This window comes from Cicer arietinum, chromosome 3, assembly GCF_000331145.2.
Source record: "Cicer arietinum cultivar CDC Frontier isolate Library 1 chromosome 3, Cicar.CDCFrontier_v2.0, whole genome shotgun sequence".
In the NCBI taxonomy this organism is placed as follows: domain Eukaryota; kingdom Viridiplantae; phylum Streptophyta; class Magnoliopsida; order Fabales; family Fabaceae; genus Cicer; species Cicer arietinum.
This window is the reverse complement of record NC_021162.2, coordinates 46,522,128-46,541,213: the sequence shown is the minus strand read 5'-3', so window position 1 is coordinate 46,541,213 and position 19,086 is coordinate 46,522,128. Positions and strand designations below refer to the sequence as shown.

Below are 19,086 nucleotides of genomic sequence, written 5' to 3'. Positions count from 1 at the left end.
AATGATATGTCTTGACTTTGTCTTTAATAGAGAACATCTAAAATGTTCTTCTGATCATTCTCTAATTCATTTTGAAAATTCTTCAAAAACTCTTGAGCATGTTCAGTGGATCTTTGTCTATATTGAACATGATATGAGATAATAATGTTCTTGATTTTTTTCACAGAGAGTCGCGTTATTTTTGCACGAATATGTTTGATCATCTATCATTAAATAAATCACTCAAAAAAAGTAAAATGACAATATAATCAAAATCATAATTAGTAATTGATTATCCTCATGATCTAGTCATCGAAAAATAAAAAACATCAATAATTTGATCTATAAAATTATATGATCATCAATTATACAGATAATTAATTTGAATTTTAAGAACTACTTTAATAAATCAAGAATTAATTTGAATTTTTAGTTGAATGTAATTTCAATAAATAATTTAATAATTAAAAAATTATTTTAAATTTTTAGTTGAATGAAAAAAAAAAAAAGAAGTAAAAAACAATCGCGTTGAACTTCTTTGCTTGGGCTTGTAAAAGCAAAACCCTGAATCTAAAATCTCAAACCCCTCGCCTCATTTTCAAAAGCAAAACAAAAACACCACTCACCACTCTAGAGCGAGCGCGCAACAATGTCGGGTTTCTCATTCGGATCTTCCGCTTCTTCCCAATCTTCATCTTCATCCCCATTTTCATTCGGGTCATCCCCATCACCCGCTTTCTCATTCGGATCTTCATCCCCTTTCTCCTCCACCACAAACCCTACCTCCGCCGCTTCTTCTTCTCCATTCTCATTCAAACAATCGCGTTGAACTTCTTTGCTTGGGCTTGTAAAAGCAAAACCCTGAATCTAAAATCTCAAACCCCTCGCCTCATTTTCAAAAGCAAAACAAAAACACCACTCACCACTCTAGAGCGAGCGCGCAACAATGTCGGGTTTCTCATTCGGATCTTCCGCTTCTTCCCAATCTTCATCTTCATCCCCATTTTCATTCGGGTCATCCCCATCACCCGCTTTCTCATTCGGATCTTCATCCCCTTTCTCCTCCACCACAAACCCTACCTCCGCCGCTTCTTCTTCTCCATTCTCATTCGCTCCCTCTTCCTCTTCTTCCACTTCTCTTTTCTCTGCTCCTACCTCCACTTCTTCTTCCTTCAACATCGCATCTTCATTCGGCGCGGCTTCCTCATTATTCGGCTCCTCCTCCGCTTCATCCGCGCCGGCTACCTCAGCTCCTTCATTATTCGGCTCCGCGAGTTCAGGTTCTTCATTGTTCTCATCGTCCTCTTCTGCTACCACGCCGTTTGGTGGAACTCCCTCAACTCCAGCATTTGGAGTAGCGTCATCGGCTTCAACTACGCTGTTTGGAGCACCGTCCTCGGCTTCAACCACGCCGTTTGGATTTGCGTCCTCCGCTTCCACAACGCCATTTGGAGCAGCGTCCTCCGCATCGACGCCGTCGTTTGGAGCACCGTCGTCGACTTCAGCAACGCCGTCGTTTGGAGCACCGTCGTCGGCTTCAGCAACGCCGTCGTTTGGAGCACCGTCTTCGGCTTCAGCAACGCCGTCGTTTGGAGCACCGTCGTCGGCTTCAGCAACGCCGTTTGGATTTGCGTCATCGGCTTCCACAACGCCGTTTGGAGCAGCGTCCTCAGCTTCGGCTTCGCCGTTTGGAGGAATTTCATCTGCTTCGACGACAACAACTCTATTTGGTGGAACAGCTTCTGCAGCAACGACGTCGTTTGGGGCATCTTCTTCTGCAGCAACGACATCGTTTGGAGCAGTTTCTTCAGCAGCAACTACACCTTCTTTATTTTCAAGCGCGTTCTCTACAGGTGCTGCTTCAACTTCAACCACAACGACGTCGTTTTCACCTTTTGCCAAACCTTCTGCACCAGCCAGTACTACAACTGCAACGTCGTCGTTTAGCTCTTCAGGATTCTCCTTAGGAAACTCAACTTCCTCTGCTTCTCAACCCGCATTTGCTTTCACCAATGTACCATCCTCTTCCGCTTCGGCTTCAGTTTCATCCGCCTCGACAGTTTCCGGCACACCGGCTGCTTCAAAGCCCCCGGGTTCTTTCTCTTTCACCACATCTTCGGTGCCGCTGTTTTCGACTGTGACGACTACTACAGCCTCAACAACAACGACTGGCGCTGCAATTGTTTCGTCTTCTGCGCCTGCATCTTCTGCTCCGGCCAGTAGTGGATTTTCGTTGGCAGCTGCTCCGGTTGCATCTACTGGTGCTGGCTCTTCATCGGCCGGTGCAGGATCATCATTTGCGGGTTTTGGTGTAGGGAGCACGGCACCTACGGCGTCCACTGCATCAACTGCTTCATTGGGGACTGGATTTTCATTTGCTAACAAGGCCTCAGCCCCGTCTGTTTCGGCAGCTACTGCTCCTGCATTTGGTTAGCCATGTTGCTTGATTTTTTTTAGAAATATCAATTGTTTACTGACCTGTATTTATTATTACTGTTAGAATGGAGTTTTTGATTTTCATGTGGTACCTTTTTTATCTTTGAATTTGTTTGATGATGCATGGGATAATGGAATTGTGTTATAGAATATGGTAGATGGAAAATGTACAACTTGGGGGAAATGATTTTTTGCTCAAAGAACCAAGTAGGTTGGCCTTTGTTGGTCACATCTTGTTAGTTGCACTTGTTAGAGTTTGTTAGTTACTCCTCTAAGTGCAGTAACAGAGAGAAGATATATAAATAGAGAGAATATAAGTGAGGTGAGTTGATTGGTTAGTTTTAGGTGTGATAGATAAGGCTCTTGAATCATTGTGGAAGACAGTGATACTATTGTGTAATTCTTGCTCTTGTTGACCCTTCATGTTGATTCATCCAGATTTGAAGGGTATTCAATTACTTTTTCTTATTTTCTTTCTGTTACTCTATAATTCTGAACTGTTATCTAACAGTTACTAAATATAAAAGTAGGTGGGATTTACAAGTAGAGTATGTTGTATGACAAAGTAGGAAGGGTTTTTGGATTATTTTTCATTCCTTGGTCATTGTTATATTGTTTGTTTTTACTTCTGGTAGGATTTCCATAAACTATTGGATTAGTGTCCTCTGTGGTTCTATAAACTTCTAGGCCATGAACTCTGAAGGGGACCTGGGGAGAACTTTTTGATTGTACAGCTATGGTGTGATAACTTTTTTGGATATTAAATTGTTGTTGAGGGATTTGCGGGTCAATATAAATCTCAAGTTAATTATTCTAGGAGTGTGACTTTGTGGGCAACACAATAGAGGTTAAGTAACAATTGATGGAAGTACTGATCCAGGTTCTACTTTGATTCAAGTAAATTCAAACAAGAATGAGTTAAAATATTGTTGGTAGGAATAGTTGTTGAGTTAGAGAGGATGAGAGAGCTGCTTGGATTCACAGTCTTGATTGATTAGCATTCATCCAAGATTTTATTGTTGGTACCAATATGATGAGAACCATGGTAGTAAGTATCATACGATATGTATGAGTAGGATATGTATCGGATGATATGTAGTATCGCGAAATGCAATGGTTTTTGCTGCTAGAAATACATATCACAGGGTGAATGGAGCTCAGTGCTATATCGGCAAATTTGCAAATCAGCACTGTATTGCACGATTCTGTTCCGTGCGCAGGTTCAGCTTCCAACCTGGTTGGGTCATGTGGCCCTCTTGTTTTTATTTATTTTTAGGTTTTTGCAAATAAATTGGATGAGTGCACTGTTTTGCCATTAGTCGCAATTTTAAAATAGATTTTCCGTTTTGGCTTTAGAACAGTAGTACTCTCTACCTTGTGCTCGTATTTATGACCTACCTCATATCCGTAATCAGTTTTTTGTCTCTGTTTCTCTCTCTTACAATTTACTATGGTCCCCACTCTTTCTTTTAGTGTTCTACTGCTCAATCCACATGTTCCACTCCACTTGCTATTTTTATTGTTTTAGTGCTGACAATAAAGTAAATTTAGATTTTATAAGTTGCTGACAAATTCAAAAGTAAAGTATGAAAAGTGCAGAATAACAGAATTTTCTGATGCTTGTCCTTGTACTTTTTTATGAAGTTGGAGTCCATACTTGTATTATCTGTCACCATTCTTGTAGACTAGTTTCATTTCTCTATTAAATTCTTGGAAAAATGTTCCAAACCTGATTTTCATTGTTTAACGGAAAACTGATTCTGCAGGGGTGAGCACTTCAACCTCTACCACTCCAGCAATTTCTAGTTTGAGCACTGGTGCAACTCAGACATCATCTGCTGTTGTTGCGGCTTCTACTAGTGGGTATGTATACATTTATTTATATGGATGCTAAAATTTTTCCTTTTTACTTTTACCTTTCAGGAAATGCAAGTGCAAAATCACTTGTATTCATTTTCTTTTCACTCTGGATTTTCTCATATAAATTCTTCCATCCGCACTCTTATATTGGTAGTAAATTGATGTTAATTTTATTTTAAAAATAATGCATTATACTCCCTCTAGACTCAATTATAAGCAAACATACCTATTTTCACACTTATTAAGAATGATGGTTGAGTGCATTACTGGATTTAATTTATTGATTTCATGTAAAAAAGTATACAGATACTAACCGACCCCTAATTATAATGTTCATCTCCTCACAACACTAACAAATTAATTTAAGGATGTTTTTTAAGTAATAATATTAAATATGAATAGATTAGTTGATATTTGCTTAGCTTTGAGTCCAACAAATGTAGACACTTTTTGCTTATAATCGAGTCTGAAGGGAGTACATGAATTTTTTTTTAAAGAATGCTTATTTGCATTCCAAATGTGTCTACTTTTTCCCCACAAGTCTCACTTGGATGGGTATGCATTGTGTTCTCTTGTGTACTTTGATGCCCCATTGTTACACTTAAATCTTTTAATTGATTTTGTTGGTATGCTTTTTCTACTAATAGAAGTTATCACACTTATTTCGCTGTTTACTGTGTCTAGTTTAGTGCTTCATTTTTCCTCACTTTATTTCCATTACTATGCTTTAACTCATTGTATATGCACGAGGACCGAGTACTAAAAGTTATAGGGTGATGGTTTTGATACTTCCTTTTCTGCGTCACACGCAGAACTACTTTAACTGTCAGCGCATCAGTTGCTGCTGCACCAAAATTGCCATCTGAAATCACAGGAAAGACTGTAGAAGAGGTACTTGATGTGTTCCCTTTACATTTATACATTCCCTAAATTATTTTTGTTTATTATGTTAGTAAGTTATGCTATTATTGATGAGTGAATAACTTAGAGCCTTGGATAGAACAGATCCCTAACAAATATTTTTAAAGTTGCATAACTTTTCTTTATAATAAAAAGTTTGTTTGGCATTGTTTAATGGAATCTCAATTAATTTTTTGTTTCTCTATTTTCCTTTCCTAATCTGGATACCTTATGTAGATTATCAAGGAGTGGAATGCTGAGTTGCAAGAGAGAACCGGAAAGTTTCGTAAACAAGCTAATGTGATAGCTGAATGGGATCGCAGGATTTTACAGAACCGTGATGTTCTGTTAAGGCTTGAGGTTTGTATATGTCTTCAAATGATCTTTTTAATAATTTTCTACTTGAAAACAACTTAATTTAGCAGTATTGAGCTATAGCTGATTTATATTGTGATGAATTAGATTGAAGTGGCAAAAGTAGTTGAGACACAATCAAATTTGGAGCGGCAATTGGAGTTGATAGAGACTCATCAACAGGAGGTAATTGCAGAACATTTTCACCTCTGGTCTAAGCTTCTTTTTAATCCATTTTAGGGGATAATTTCATTTTAGTGCTTGTATTCTATTTTGAAATAGTTATTTTCTTTTTATTAAACTACAAGTGCCGCCTTGTTCTAATGCCTGGCATACTCTTCATCCGGATTAGGAAGTTGCCTCTGTTAATGTGGTTCATTCCTCTATCGCATGATGGGTAGTTTCATGTTTCTCTTTTGCTATCAAACTCATGTAGCATGCTAAAGACTATTTGAGGTTGAATAAACACGCTGTACAAGATCGATGCTGAAAATGTTTGTTTGGACATTGGATTGGCATACTTTGTTTCCTATGGTACATTTAATCAAAGTCTTATTGAGAGAGCGTTTGAATATAGTAATATGGCAAAAATAATTAATCTATACCAAACATGGACAACATATTCTCTATGATTGTTGGGTGCTCAATGCCCGTTGCCCAAAATAGATGTATGTGTAAAATTCATATGATCACATGTGGTGAACACTGCAAAAAAATGACAATCTGGGCAGGTAGCTAGGGAAAATAAATCTGAAGGAATAAACCCAAGGTTGTTGGAATTGCAGGTCCTACCATGAATCACACAATGGAAATAGAAACATAAAACATGATATCAGGACACAAAATGTAAGAACATACCTGTCATGTAAAATTATATATATTGAAGATGTATGCATATAAAATAACACAAACGATCATGATCCCTTCCCAACTAACATTTAATTTTAAATTCCTAAACACTTTTCACTGCCAGAACTAGTTAGAGTATTAGCACTATTGAAGTTTCTGAGTCTAGATCATTAAGAGCACTGGAATCAGAAAGAACAATAGATTACGTTTTCCTTTGTCACTGAATAATCGGAATTAACGTCCAAAACCAGAAAATGACAAGAGCACCAGGCAAGCAATCAGAAACAGTTCAGTTCAAATCCCACAAGAACAAACACGATTGCATAATGGAGCTTGCACAAATAAGGTAATGTAGTATAGGTGCAGCCCATATTGATTGTTAGGCTGCAACTGGAGAAGGTTTGAATGATTGAATGGACGTAAAATGCCATTATTTTACTAAAGGTGGGTGAATTTTTGGGCTGGACTGGGTTATTTCAGCTTCTGCATGACAAAGATCACATTTTAGTAGAAAGCTTGCTACTCAATGGGAATTGCACAATCATGGAAATTTTAAATGCTTACATGTTATCCTCGATCAATCCTGCCTTGAAGTGTGGAAAGGTAAGGGCACGATCCAAGGACAAAAAAACTCTTCAGAGTCAGGATTTTACAATCCGAATCACAAGTTTGAGTTTGTTTTACTCGTGTTTCTATTCTAACATCATCTAATTTATAGATAAAGCCAATGCTGTTAATTGAGGATTCTGTAAAATAGCAGTTCATTCAAATTTCTGGTACACTAAAGCACTATCTATGAAGCATGAATATTGACACAAACATCGGACACGACATAGACATTGACATGTTGGCACCAGTAAAACTTTGAGAAAATTAATTAATTAAATATAATCAAGGCGTCGATGTGGTGTCAGTGTCTGCCATTGACACGTGTCAGGTACGGGACATGCCTTCAATTAGAGATGTTGGTGCTACAGTGAGTGCTATAGCGCCACTATAGCTGCTATTTGACAACACGTGCTATTTTGTGTATTGCAAAACAATAACGGTTTGTCGAAATTTCTTAATGCTATAGCATTCCTATTGCCTCTATTTGACAAGACTAGCTGACAGTAGTCATTTATCTAACTCCTTTTGGGCTGTCAAATATATCTTTATAGTATCAGATAGAAATTTACAATGTAATGTATATAAACAAAGGCTCATTAAATATTATTAAATAGTTCACAATTGCACGTTAAATAATTTTGAATGTGTTTGGTGTTGTGAAAAAAAGTCTTCATTGCTTGCCGCCCTTGTATCAGGTTGATAAGGCTTTACTAAGCGTGGAGGAAGAAGCGGAACGTATTTACAAGGATGAGCGTGGTGTACTGCTTGATGATGAAGCTGCGTCTACAAGAGATGCAATGTGAGTTTCAAACTCTAAAAAATTTCATTTGGGTCCACTTAAGGCGAACAATTTAGTTTACCATTGTGTAATTTTAATATGAATTATTTTAATGTTAAAGCAGGTTATTTTTATTTTTAATGTCCTTATGCTAAATTTTCTATATTCGATATATTTTGAGCTTTTAACCCTATCATTGTTGGATTGAGTCAAATCTTTAATTCAATCTGGTACCTTTGTAGTGTGAAGTAATTTTGATCTTTGTGACCTTTGACTTATTTTATACCTTGAAATCAATGTAATCTTGTAAGCAACATTTCATAAAAAACTCAAAACAGTAATACTGTACAACTGTGGTACATGTTCATGATTAATATCTTTTGCCACTCTAACAAATTATCTTAAAATTCACATTCACGTGTGTTGAAGTTGTGGGATTTTAGAGAAAAAGAGAAGAGAAAATAATAAGAGTTTGAATATTATTGATAATAGCTTTATGCTAACTTGATTACAAAAGATTCAATACTAATCTCTATTTATAGAGAAACATAGACTCAATCCTAAATCAGGAATAAATCATAATAATAATGAGAGATTCTAAGATATCTCTATGATTATAAATTGATCCTAAGAAATAATTCAAGATACTCTAATATAATATAATAGATATTATAAGATATTTTCTAATATTCTAACAACGTGTAATATGCTTTTATAAATAAATGAAAGTATCATCTGCTTGATTGTGTGTTTTGTAGATGTTTAAGTGGTATGAAATTTGATGTTTGCTTGGTTGGAGGTGGATGGAGGGGAGGTAATATTTTAAGTTTTTTATCTTTGGTTCAATTGTTAGAAGGCAAGGGGAGAGGAGGAAGCCAAAATCCCTCCCAGAGCTCATTTTGCTCTCCCTCCTCTTTGAGGGGATTTGGAGGAGAGGGGAGAGGCTCCATATAACTAAAATACCATTAAAAATCTCTCCCCTCCCCATGAACTAAACACAAAACCAATAAAAATCCATCCCCTCCCCTCTTTTGAACCAAACATGCCTCCACTCCACTTCTCTTCCCTCCCCTCCCCTCCCCTCCGTTGAACCAAACAGACCCTGTCAATGGTACGGTTTATAAAATCTGCTTGGGAACTGTTGCTGATGAAATCACCTCAGATATGAAGTTATTAATTGGTGGAAGCATATATCACTAACCTGGAAGACTTTGTTGTCTTGCTGTTATTTGATTTAAGCTGCATTAATTCATCTCTTTAGCTTTGGATTGTTTTGGGACTACTGATTTCAGAATACAAATTGGTCTTTTATTGTGTTTACTGAAATATAAATCACATGGTAAAAATTAAGACCTGATCATGATGTTTATATTGGTGGTATTTATATGACAGTGGAATTGTCAAAGATCAAGTAGTATAGTGGTTTGTAGGATTCAATCGGGGTGAAGAAATGGGGTGGCTTTGGGTGTTATTTTTAATTTGACAATATAGCTCAAGCTTGAGAGATCTGTCTAGTGGGAAGAGACTTCTTTTTGGCATAATTTATGCAACTTGGTTTTTGTGAGACCCCCTTGTGGAGATTCTTCCGTTCTTAATTATTCCCCCAGCCACCTATCCTAATCACAAACAGAAGTGTTTTGTGAAATTTTATTTGTATGATTTCAAGGTTTAGTCATCTCTACAAGATTAGTATTAAATTCAGAACATTCAAATAATTTGTTGATTAGTTTAAATAAATATTTCATCCTAAACTTTGTGTGACTTAAAAAATCCTAATGTTTTTTATAATATGAAATTCAATTTAATGAGCAGCTTTACATGTATATTCAAATGAAAGCCATATATCTCTTGAAAATGGGAAGCTTACATTTCTCCTTTTACACTATTCATTGGTGGTGCATTATTTGATACCTGTTTTTTTTTTTTTCCTTTTTTTTATACTTTCTTTTATAGGTATGAGCAGTCGGAATTGATTGAGAGGGAACTAGAGCAAATGACAGAGCAGATCAAGTCAATTATTCTGTCCCTTAATTCAAACCAGGTAAAGGTTGTCAGTTAATATTTCATTCCACAAACTAAAATGAGACTATACTTACAGTAGTGTTTCTTTCAGGGTGGAGAGGTTGATGCACCTGATGGAATGTCTCCACTAGATGCTGTAGTTCGAATTTTAAATAATCAACTAACTTCTCTGATGTGGATTGATGAAAAGGTTTGTAATTTTCAATGTTCTATGTATATAATATAATTATGTATTGGAGTGTTTTGACTGCTTGTTAGATACGTAGGTTGCACATTGAAGTGTTGAACTAGATTAGTTTTTTTGAAATTTCTGGCGAGATTTATTTTAAACTATTTATATCTCTTTATTGTGCAATTAGCCTAGTGAAGGTTCTTTTATCTTACGTTTACTGTTCCCACAGACAAGTTATCATGGAACCTTGAAGTCATTACTGAATGCTTATCGTTTGTTTATTTGAGTAATGAGAGTTAGCTAGATCTCTGTAGTCAGTAGCGGCCGTCGCAGCCACAATAGCGGCAGGGTGTCGCATCGCAGAGGCCTTGTGCTATGGAATACAGCGTCACATCGTATTTTAGGGTTGTGGCCGTAGTGCTTTCGTGGTGGCGCAATCAGGGAGATTTCGCAAATGAGTAAAGTGAGAAGAAGCTGCTACTGTGATTTAATTGCAAAATGTCAAAAGTGCCCTCGTTTTTTTAACAACTTAGGGTTTTTTCATTAGTGTTTGTTTTTACTTTTTACTGCTGGTAATTTTTTAAGTGTCATCATCATGACCTTTCTTCGCATGATTGAGTGCTCTTCTTTTTTTGAAAAGGGATTCTTCACGATCATGGCAAACTTGTTCTCTTCTCTACAACCCGTTTAATGTTTTCTGTGCCTGTTTCCCTCTTCTCTGCAACCATTCTTCTTCTCCCGGTTCCTTTCTTCTCCGTGCCAACTTGTTCTCTGCTGTGCTCTGTTTTTATGTTTTTGCTTTTCTATTTCTGCACCAACAGTCCCTGTTATTTGAGCCTTACAAGCTATTTGTTATTTTGATTTATTTATAATGTTTGAATATTAGATTTTATTTTGAGTTTTGGAGGCCAGAATTTTTTTGTTATTTTGCTTAATATTATGTTTGAATATTAGTAGCAATGAACTTTGATGATCAGTTATGAGTATGTGTTTAATTTTGTGCATATGCTATTTTAAGCCATTATATATGTATGGTATAAAGTGCTTGAATTGTTTCCCGCGATTTCGACGTAGCGGCCATACCGCTATAGCGTTTTGGGGGTAGGCCGCTAAACTATGCTATATCTGTTACTGATTACATAGAACTAGATTCTGCTAGATTTGTAGAATTTACTGTGCTTTGAAGGAATGAGGAAGTGCCGTTTCAAAGATATCCTGGTGATTGAAATAGTAGTGTTCTATATTGCCAGACATTTTGCCAGTCAGATTTGTTCACCCTTTTACACTAGCACTTGACCTTGTCAACTGTGTTCGCTTCAGTGATTGTAAAGTTGAGATTGTCTAAAGACAAATAAGATCAATGATAGCCCCATCTTGGTAATCAAGTTGAATAACAGATTTAGACTGAAAAACAAGATTTAATATGGATACTGTGTGGCCACACGACTGATGTTTTCCTTGTTTAAAAAGATTTCTTAAATATATTTCTTAAGTTGTGAGTTTATTATAAAGAATGTGTATTTATCATTTAATGGCCATGCCCTTTTTTCCTATCTATTTTACAAGTAAAATGATGTAAGAAAACCTCCTAATTGTATGGGATTTCTTTCAAACCAGTCTGCTTCTGAAATTTTTATGGGATTTTTATTTAAGAATTATGAATAAACCTCCTAATCGTTGCTGAAGTGAAAGTAAACAGTTGTAAAAGCACGGAATATTAGTCTTGCTAGCCTGTTTGTATTAAGGTTAAGAACCCTTCTAGAATCGATTTCAGCAGAAGCATGTCTGTAGTTGCGTTGAGAAAATTGCTTTGATAACACTTTTTTCAATCTGATTTTTGCTTATTCTTCAAGTGATATGCCTCTTGACATTGATCAATCTATTTCAGGCTGAAGAATTTTCTTCCCGCATTCAGAAGCTAGCTAACCAAGGTTCTGCTTCTTCGGATCGTGAACAGATAGGACTTGGAAACTGGATGTCTTGATATTTCAAATTTGTATAGCATCTCAACCCTTTCAAATACAAGCAAGAAAACACATTTGTATTAAACGGCTAGTCGGCTATCTTATAATATATTTATACCGAGATTCTGGATGAGTTGTTTTAGAATTATTACTATCAATTTCCTTGTAAAACACCCAAATAATTTTTCTATAATTTCATTTTGAAGAAAAAATCTGTCATGAAATTGAGGATTGTTGGTAGTAAAGAATGAAATTTTGGAACCATTCCTAATGAAAAAGGTGAGATCTTGCTGCTCTGATTTTACAGATGTTGAAAGTACTGCATATATTGTATAATAAAGGGAACTCCAAAAAAAAAAAAATAGAAATAGAATTGACTATCGTTCAACCTAAGAACAGTAAAGTTATTCAATAAAATTTGAAAATGGTTTAGTGAATTCCTTCCAAAGAAATGAATTCTGAAGTTGTCAAACAAGGTAGTATTTAAATTTTTAATATTTTAGCAGATCGTGGTTTTTATTGTTGTACTTGCTAATCGAAAAGTTGTTCTCGTATAAAATCTGGATATGCTAATACTGACTCAAACAAAGATGCTTTATTTTTAATACTAACAATAATTGCAATTCAATGGTATCAATGAAATGAACTTTTATCATTCTTGTTAGAATATTAGAAAATATTTTATAATATCTTTTATATTATATTAGAGTATCTTAAATTATTTCTTAAGATTAATTTATAATCATAGAGATATCTTAAAATATCTCTCATTATTATTATGATTTATTCCTTATTTAGTATTAAGTCTAAGATTCTCTATAAATAAAAATTAGTATTGAGTCTTTTGTAAAATCAAGTTAGCATAAAGTTATTATCAGTAATATTCAAATCCTTATTATTTTCTCTCCTCCTTTTCTTTAAAATCCCACAACTTCAACAATTCTCATAAAAATAATGCTAGCAATACATTTTCTTTACCGTAGAGGAAATGATAAAGAAACTCGCATGCAGCTGTAAAATTCTAAGTTCAAATCTAAAACATGTATTCAACTTAACAATATCGAGATTTTATGAATACTAACATCACAACATACTCTTTAACACAATTTTTACCACGTTGTTTCTTATTGGTTAAAATTTACATAGATCTTACAAAATTCATATGACACCCACTTGATTTGGTGAAACCTATGTGAATTCTAATCAATCAAAGAAAGTGGATTAAAAAATATAGATTGAAGAGTGTATTGTTAGTATTTCTCTACTCATAATTCGTATTATACTTGACGACTTTGGGATCGAGCCATGATTACAATCAAGAGGATAACAATGGAGAGAAGTGCCGATGACCTAACTTTTTCATCCAGCTGTGTTGCATCTCCAGTTGCATTTTTAATCCCAGGAGACTGAAATAAATCATTCATAAGTGACTGAAAACTTACTATCAGTTCCAAAATCTTTCCTTTTAAGATATAAAATATCCAGCTTATGATTTCTATGCCGATCTCTTTTTGTTCTGAAATCTGAGGCCTTTTACATTTAGCTGGAAGAAAAAAATACCATGTCAGATGAGTTGTGGAAGTATAATGCAATAAGTATTATAACACTGACAATATTTTATGAATGAAAACCAACATATTTTTCATTCCTTTTCTTGCAATCAGAAATATTTTTGGCAGTCGTCATTATATATTTCATTTCTAATAAATGGCAGTGACTGCATTAGTGCATTTCAACCCCCCAAAAATAATTGAAGAAAAAATAAAGATAAAGGTACAATTATAGTAAATACAGACCTGCATCAGGCAATTCCAGAAGCCTTTGATGCAACACATTTCTTATGACAACATCCCAAATGGCTTCATCAGATGATAGTGAAACTACTAATCTCTACAAGTTATAATCCGAGAGAGACATTTCATTGATATGGAAAATTAAACAATAATAAAAACTAAAATTAGAGAGCATTAAATAATTAAAGCAAGAACAATCAACCTAGATTGTTTTAGTGCTGCTTTCAAATTGAGGATAACAAATTTAATCCTCAACAACCAGATTTTATTAAATCATAGTGAATTATCAACTTAGTTTCTAAAAACAAAGAGTTTAGGCCATTTAGTTCTTGAAATTAAAAAAAATTCTAAATTGAAAATCCTCAAAAGCATCGATGTTATGGGACAATTTTATGACTTAATTTACTGACCCAAAAGACTAATGTGATCGAATATTTTCAATTTGATGATTTTTTTTAGATGGTTTCAGTTATAGTGATGTTTTTGCATTTTAATTTTTGTCTTAAAATAATTCATTAATATCAAAGGCCAAAATCTTCATTTCTATATTTTTTTGGGACTAAACTAAAATAGTGTTTCACTCGTTAAGTAATTAAAAAGATAACAATTTTGATGATTTCTCTTAATATCCAAAATCTGGGTTTGTGTTGGTTTACTTTGAACAATAGAAAATAATTTTCAATGTTTTGAAACAATAAAAGTCAAGAGGGAAACCTTAACAGCAGTATCAGTTTGCAGCAACTGAAGAGCATCATAAAGTCTTTTATATCCTTGAGACAGCACAATCCTTGAATCATATGAGTCTGAGATCTGTTGAACTGTGATTGTGGATAATACTGCTTTCATAAATCTGAAATATATTTCAAAAGGAAGGCTCAAGTTGTAATTGTTGTCTATATAAAATTTTATCACGTGATTCTTAGAAATATTTTACATCAAAGGAAATAAACATGAATCATTATGAGTAATAAGAAGTTAGGACTCAATATAGAATACCAAAATTGACACCTTGAGTATTCGGTGTCTGAGATATATCATGTTAAACATGAACACATTCAATTATTTTTACTTTTTGAATTTAATAGATATGTTTACGTGTCAATGTCATATTTGACGTATATCTTCGTACTTCAATAGATAATAATTGACTAAAGTAACTACAATTTTCTTGTATTTGAAGTTCCAAAAAAAAACCTTTTTTGTTCACAACAAATTAATTATCTTTCTGAGTGCATAATATGAAGAAGAAAAAAAAACAATTAATTAACTTTTCATGATATAAATTCCAAAACCAACAATTTAATCCAATCTAAAAGCTGCCCAATATCTCAAAAGGGTAACAACAAGTAAAAGCAAAAAATAAGCAATTAAATTCAGAACTTGGAACTCACTCTTGAAGAGCTGATATTGCATCTTCAACTTCCCTTTGAGAAGGAACAGTCTCAAATACATGATTATAGAGACATGACCCACTTTCTGTTATCACTTGTTTTTTGCATAGTTGACCATTACAGCAACAAGAAGATAAGGTGTTGATATCTGTTAGAACTGAAGGCTTGAGATTTGAAGAAGAAGAAGGTAAATTACTGTTGAGGGTGGTTCTAAACTGAGATACAAGATGATCATCATGCATAGTTCCACCTCCCATTGATGAATGATGATTGGTTTTTCCAATATATTATCACAAGGGATAGTGTACAGTATTTCTTTTTATTTTTATAATCTTGTTGTCTTGTGGATGTCATGGGGTGATTGGGTGAGCTTGATCAATGTTATAGGCCCAATGGCATTGTGGGTCGCCATAATTTTTTTGGTATTACTATGTTAAAGTATATAATATAAAATTGAAATATTTAGAAGGATTATGGATCTAATTTCTAGTGATATGCATTCTTAAATCTTTTATATTCCTCTAATTTTTATTAGTGAGTGAATCTAATTATTTATGCCATATAAACTTGGCTCACAATATTATTGTAATAATAGACATATATGTTAAGAGAATAATGAGAAAACTCTTATCTTCTATATTCTTGATCTTGCTCCTTTAGTTCATTTAATAATATGTTATCAGCACCAAATTCTAACAACATGAGAATAAATATTGACACTAGAATCAATTATAGAGATGTGTGTTTCGTTGATAGTGTAATTATCAACACAATTCTCAAAGATAAATAAAATATATCTATCTTATTTAATAAAGCGAGAAATTTATGTTTGTACCATATATTAAACTACAATGATAATTGAAGGTTATGGAAGAGCTAATGTATTGTTATGTGGAGGAAGAACGTTTACATATTGAAAATGCATTATATCCATCCAAGTCTAAAAAAAAAATTATTTAGTTTCAAGGAGCAAGAATGGATGATGGACTTGATCCAATGAGCGAACTAGAGACAAAAGGAGCAAAGAATATTGTTACTCGAAATGATTAATGTTGACTACACACTAGTCAAAGAGCTTCAAACTGTGCAAATATCAAATTGATAAGAAAAACACCTTGTTGTGAGGAGAAAGATTTATGAAATATAGTCTATGTTTAGTGAATAACGACATTTGCTAATATCGATGAACAATTCAATAGTCTCTATTTAAAGACCAGTCGCAACGACTCTATCAATAATAACTTCTACTCAAATTAAAGAAAACTCTCAACATTTTTTTTTTATCACGATTGAACTATAATGACTGTTAAGTCAAGATAAGACTTGATTAAATAAACCAAGTAGAGGGATCTAGTTACCAAACAACTTAGGCGTCAAAATGACTATAAATAGATGATTAATTTACCTTCTAGTTCATATACTAAAATACACTTTTGTAACCAATATATTCATAAATTATGTAATCATCTACCTTACTTTAGCATCGAAGATTCTTTGTAGGTGTCACCTATGTAACACAATGGAGCATGAGAGTGCAATAATTTAGGAGTCAACATCAACTTATCATCATTCGGAGGTTACCAACTCTGGGTTCTTAGACAAGAATAAATGTACTTTAAGTTGTTTATATGCTAAAATCATATTTGTGTTAGAAAAGTATTTCTCCATGATTATCTAATTTGTTTTGTAAAATTATTACAAAATAGGCTAAAAAGAATGTATTTCAATCAATTTATTTTTAGTCAATTAAAAATCATGAGCTTTCGAATTTAATTTCTTAATTTTTTTATCAACTTTTATTCTCTATTTGACATTTTATAAGGATATATTTTAATGTATTAAAAAACATCCATTTTTTATAAAACTGTTTTAAAATAGACTATAAATAAATATAAACCTTTATAGTTATTCAAAAAATTAAAAACATTTTCAAAAAAATTTCAAATGAAAAAAGAGTTTAAATAATTAATTATATAATTATTATATGATGATAATTATAAAAATAATAATTTTCATTAATTTTCCATATAAAATTGGTTTATACTAAAAAAATAAAATAAAATACATTTACTGTCCCACCAAAATCAATAAATACAAAATAAAATCAATTTTCACGGACCAAAGTTCCCACCAAAAACACATTTACTTTCCCGATCCGAGCTCCAAAATTTAAAACTCCACAATCCGCTCTACAACCTTTCCACCAATGAAAATCAAGCATTTTAAATCCAACGGTACACGCTTTAAGTTTTCCACTTCACACGGATAGCTAAGAATCAACGGTCACAAATACATAGCCACACCCTATATAAACCACCAAATTCCCCCAAATCAAGCAGAAAAACAATTACACTTGTATTCAGTTTCATCCAAAACAAAGTTCAACCAGAGAGAGAGAAAAACAACAAATAATCACAACAATGTCTGGAAGAGGAAAAGGAGGAAAGGGTCTCGGAAAAGGAGGAGCAAAACGACACCGTAAGGTTCTAAGGGATAACATCCAAGGAATAACAAAACCTGCAATTCGTCGTCTCGCAAGACGTGGCGGTGTGAAGCGTATAAGCGGTCTTATTTATGAAGAAACTCGTGGCGTTCTCAAAATCTTCCTTGAGAACGTGATTCGCGATGCTGTTACCTATACTGAACATGCTCGCCGCAAAACTGTTACTGCTATGGATGTTGTTTATGCTCTCAAGAGACAGGGGAGAACACTTTACGGCTTCGGTGGGTAGTGAATTGGGGGATTTCTCAATTTAGGGTTTTCAAATTTTAATGTTCATGTATATTGTGTTGTAGAAGTTATTGTTTTTGCTTTGGTATGAGTTGTTAATTGTTAATCTGAATTTTCAATCTATGAATTAATTTGATCAGTTTTGTTTTTTTGATAATTCGTTTTTTTTTTCGACTGAATTTGTTTCTATTGCTTAGAGCTTGAATGACAATGCTGCAGCCACACCTTCATTTCTCTGATTCCCAGAGAGGCTGAGGAATTTTTTAGTGCCATAGAAAGTGAAACTCTAGATCTATAATTTGGGAAAGAAAGACAATGGTGAATTTAGATTCAAATTATAATGCAAATCTGAACTGAACTGTACAATTAAGATTGAATAAATTAGATTTTTATTTTTATTTTATTATTTGTAAATAAAAAATTGGGTTAAATTATTTTTGATTATTTGTAAATAAATCCGTAAACACTTTAAATTTTTATTTATAATGTAATATTAATTATTAAATAATTAATAAATAAATTTACTTAGTCAAAAATATATTTAAACTTAAAAAATTTGAGTTTGAAAATATCTATGTTTGTGATGATTAATTTTATCTTAATTTAAAAACATCAAAGAGCCCACTTTCAATTTTTCAATACAAGTATCACTAATAAAGCTATGAAAAACATGAAAAGAAACAAGATCAATAAAAAGCATTGTGAAATCATAATATTGAACAAGAACGAATGAGATTTAAGATGAAGATTTTGGTCTTAAATCGGGAAAATTAACATGATTACTAATTTGCTAACAATTGTTTATACAAAGTCTTTAATTAAAATTTGATAATATAGTTAAAATTAACACTTATTGTTTTCTTTTCATTCATATTAAAAAAAGTTGATAATATAGTTGATGTAAAAAATATTGATAATATAGTTAAAATAACTTTTGTATTTGAATCTATTAAATTAAATTTTTTATATTCTAAAAAAATTAATTATATTAATAAGAGGTATGTGTGATATTTTGTAAATTGAAAAATGCTTATAAATTTGTTTTTTTCAAAAGGGTGCTTATAATTAGGAAACGAAATGGGATAATTTTATGAAGGTTTAATTGCAGTTTTGGATCCTCTATTTTAGCTGAATTGCGAAAGTAATCTCCCCATTTTTGGTCTCCAAACAGAATTTTAGTCCATAACTTAATGATATTTCATTTTTTAAAGTCGTACTACACCATTTACGGTCATATATTTCAGGTAC

The 19,086-nt window shown here is 33.3% G+C and overlaps 3 protein-coding genes across 3 annotated transcripts; 2 read left to right on the top strand and 1 right to left on the bottom strand.

Moving 5' to 3' along the window:
• Positions 1-554: 554 nt before the first annotated feature.
• LOC101489597 (uncharacterized) lies at positions 555-12,056 on the top strand. The gene is made up of 10 exons (XM_027330314.2): positions 555-704; positions 957-2,408; positions 4,182-4,278; positions 5,088-5,166; positions 5,413-5,535; positions 5,638-5,715; positions 7,683-7,786; positions 9,719-9,806; positions 9,879-9,977; positions 11,848-12,056. The coding sequence occupies exons 1-10, from the start codon at positions 629-631 to the stop codon at positions 11,941-11,943; spliced, it is 2,292 nt and encodes a 763-aa protein (XP_027186115.2). The 5' UTR covers positions 555-628; the 3' UTR covers positions 11,944-12,056.
• Positions 12,057-12,968: 912 nt separating this feature from the next.
• On the bottom strand, positions 12,969-15,442 carry LOC101489918 (uncharacterized). Its single transcript, XM_004513872.4, has 4 exons — positions 15,108-15,442; positions 14,431-14,566; positions 13,720-13,813; positions 12,969-13,466 (listed from the first exon to the last, which is right to left on the bottom strand). The coding sequence occupies exons 1-4, from the start codon at positions 15,362-15,364 to the stop codon at positions 13,201-13,203; spliced, it is 753 nt and encodes a 250-aa protein (XP_004513929.1). The 5' UTR covers positions 15,365-15,442; the 3' UTR covers positions 12,969-13,200.
• A 1,993-nt stretch (positions 15,443-17,435) lies between these two features.
• Positions 17,436-17,977, top strand: LOC101490462 (histone H4). The gene has a single exon (XM_004513874.4). It carries the CDS (start codon positions 17,528-17,530, stop codon positions 17,837-17,839), a length of 312 nt encoding a protein of 103 aa, XP_004513931.1. The 5' UTR covers positions 17,436-17,527; the 3' UTR covers positions 17,840-17,977.
• The last annotated feature ends 1,109 nt before the right edge of the window (positions 17,978-19,086 follow it).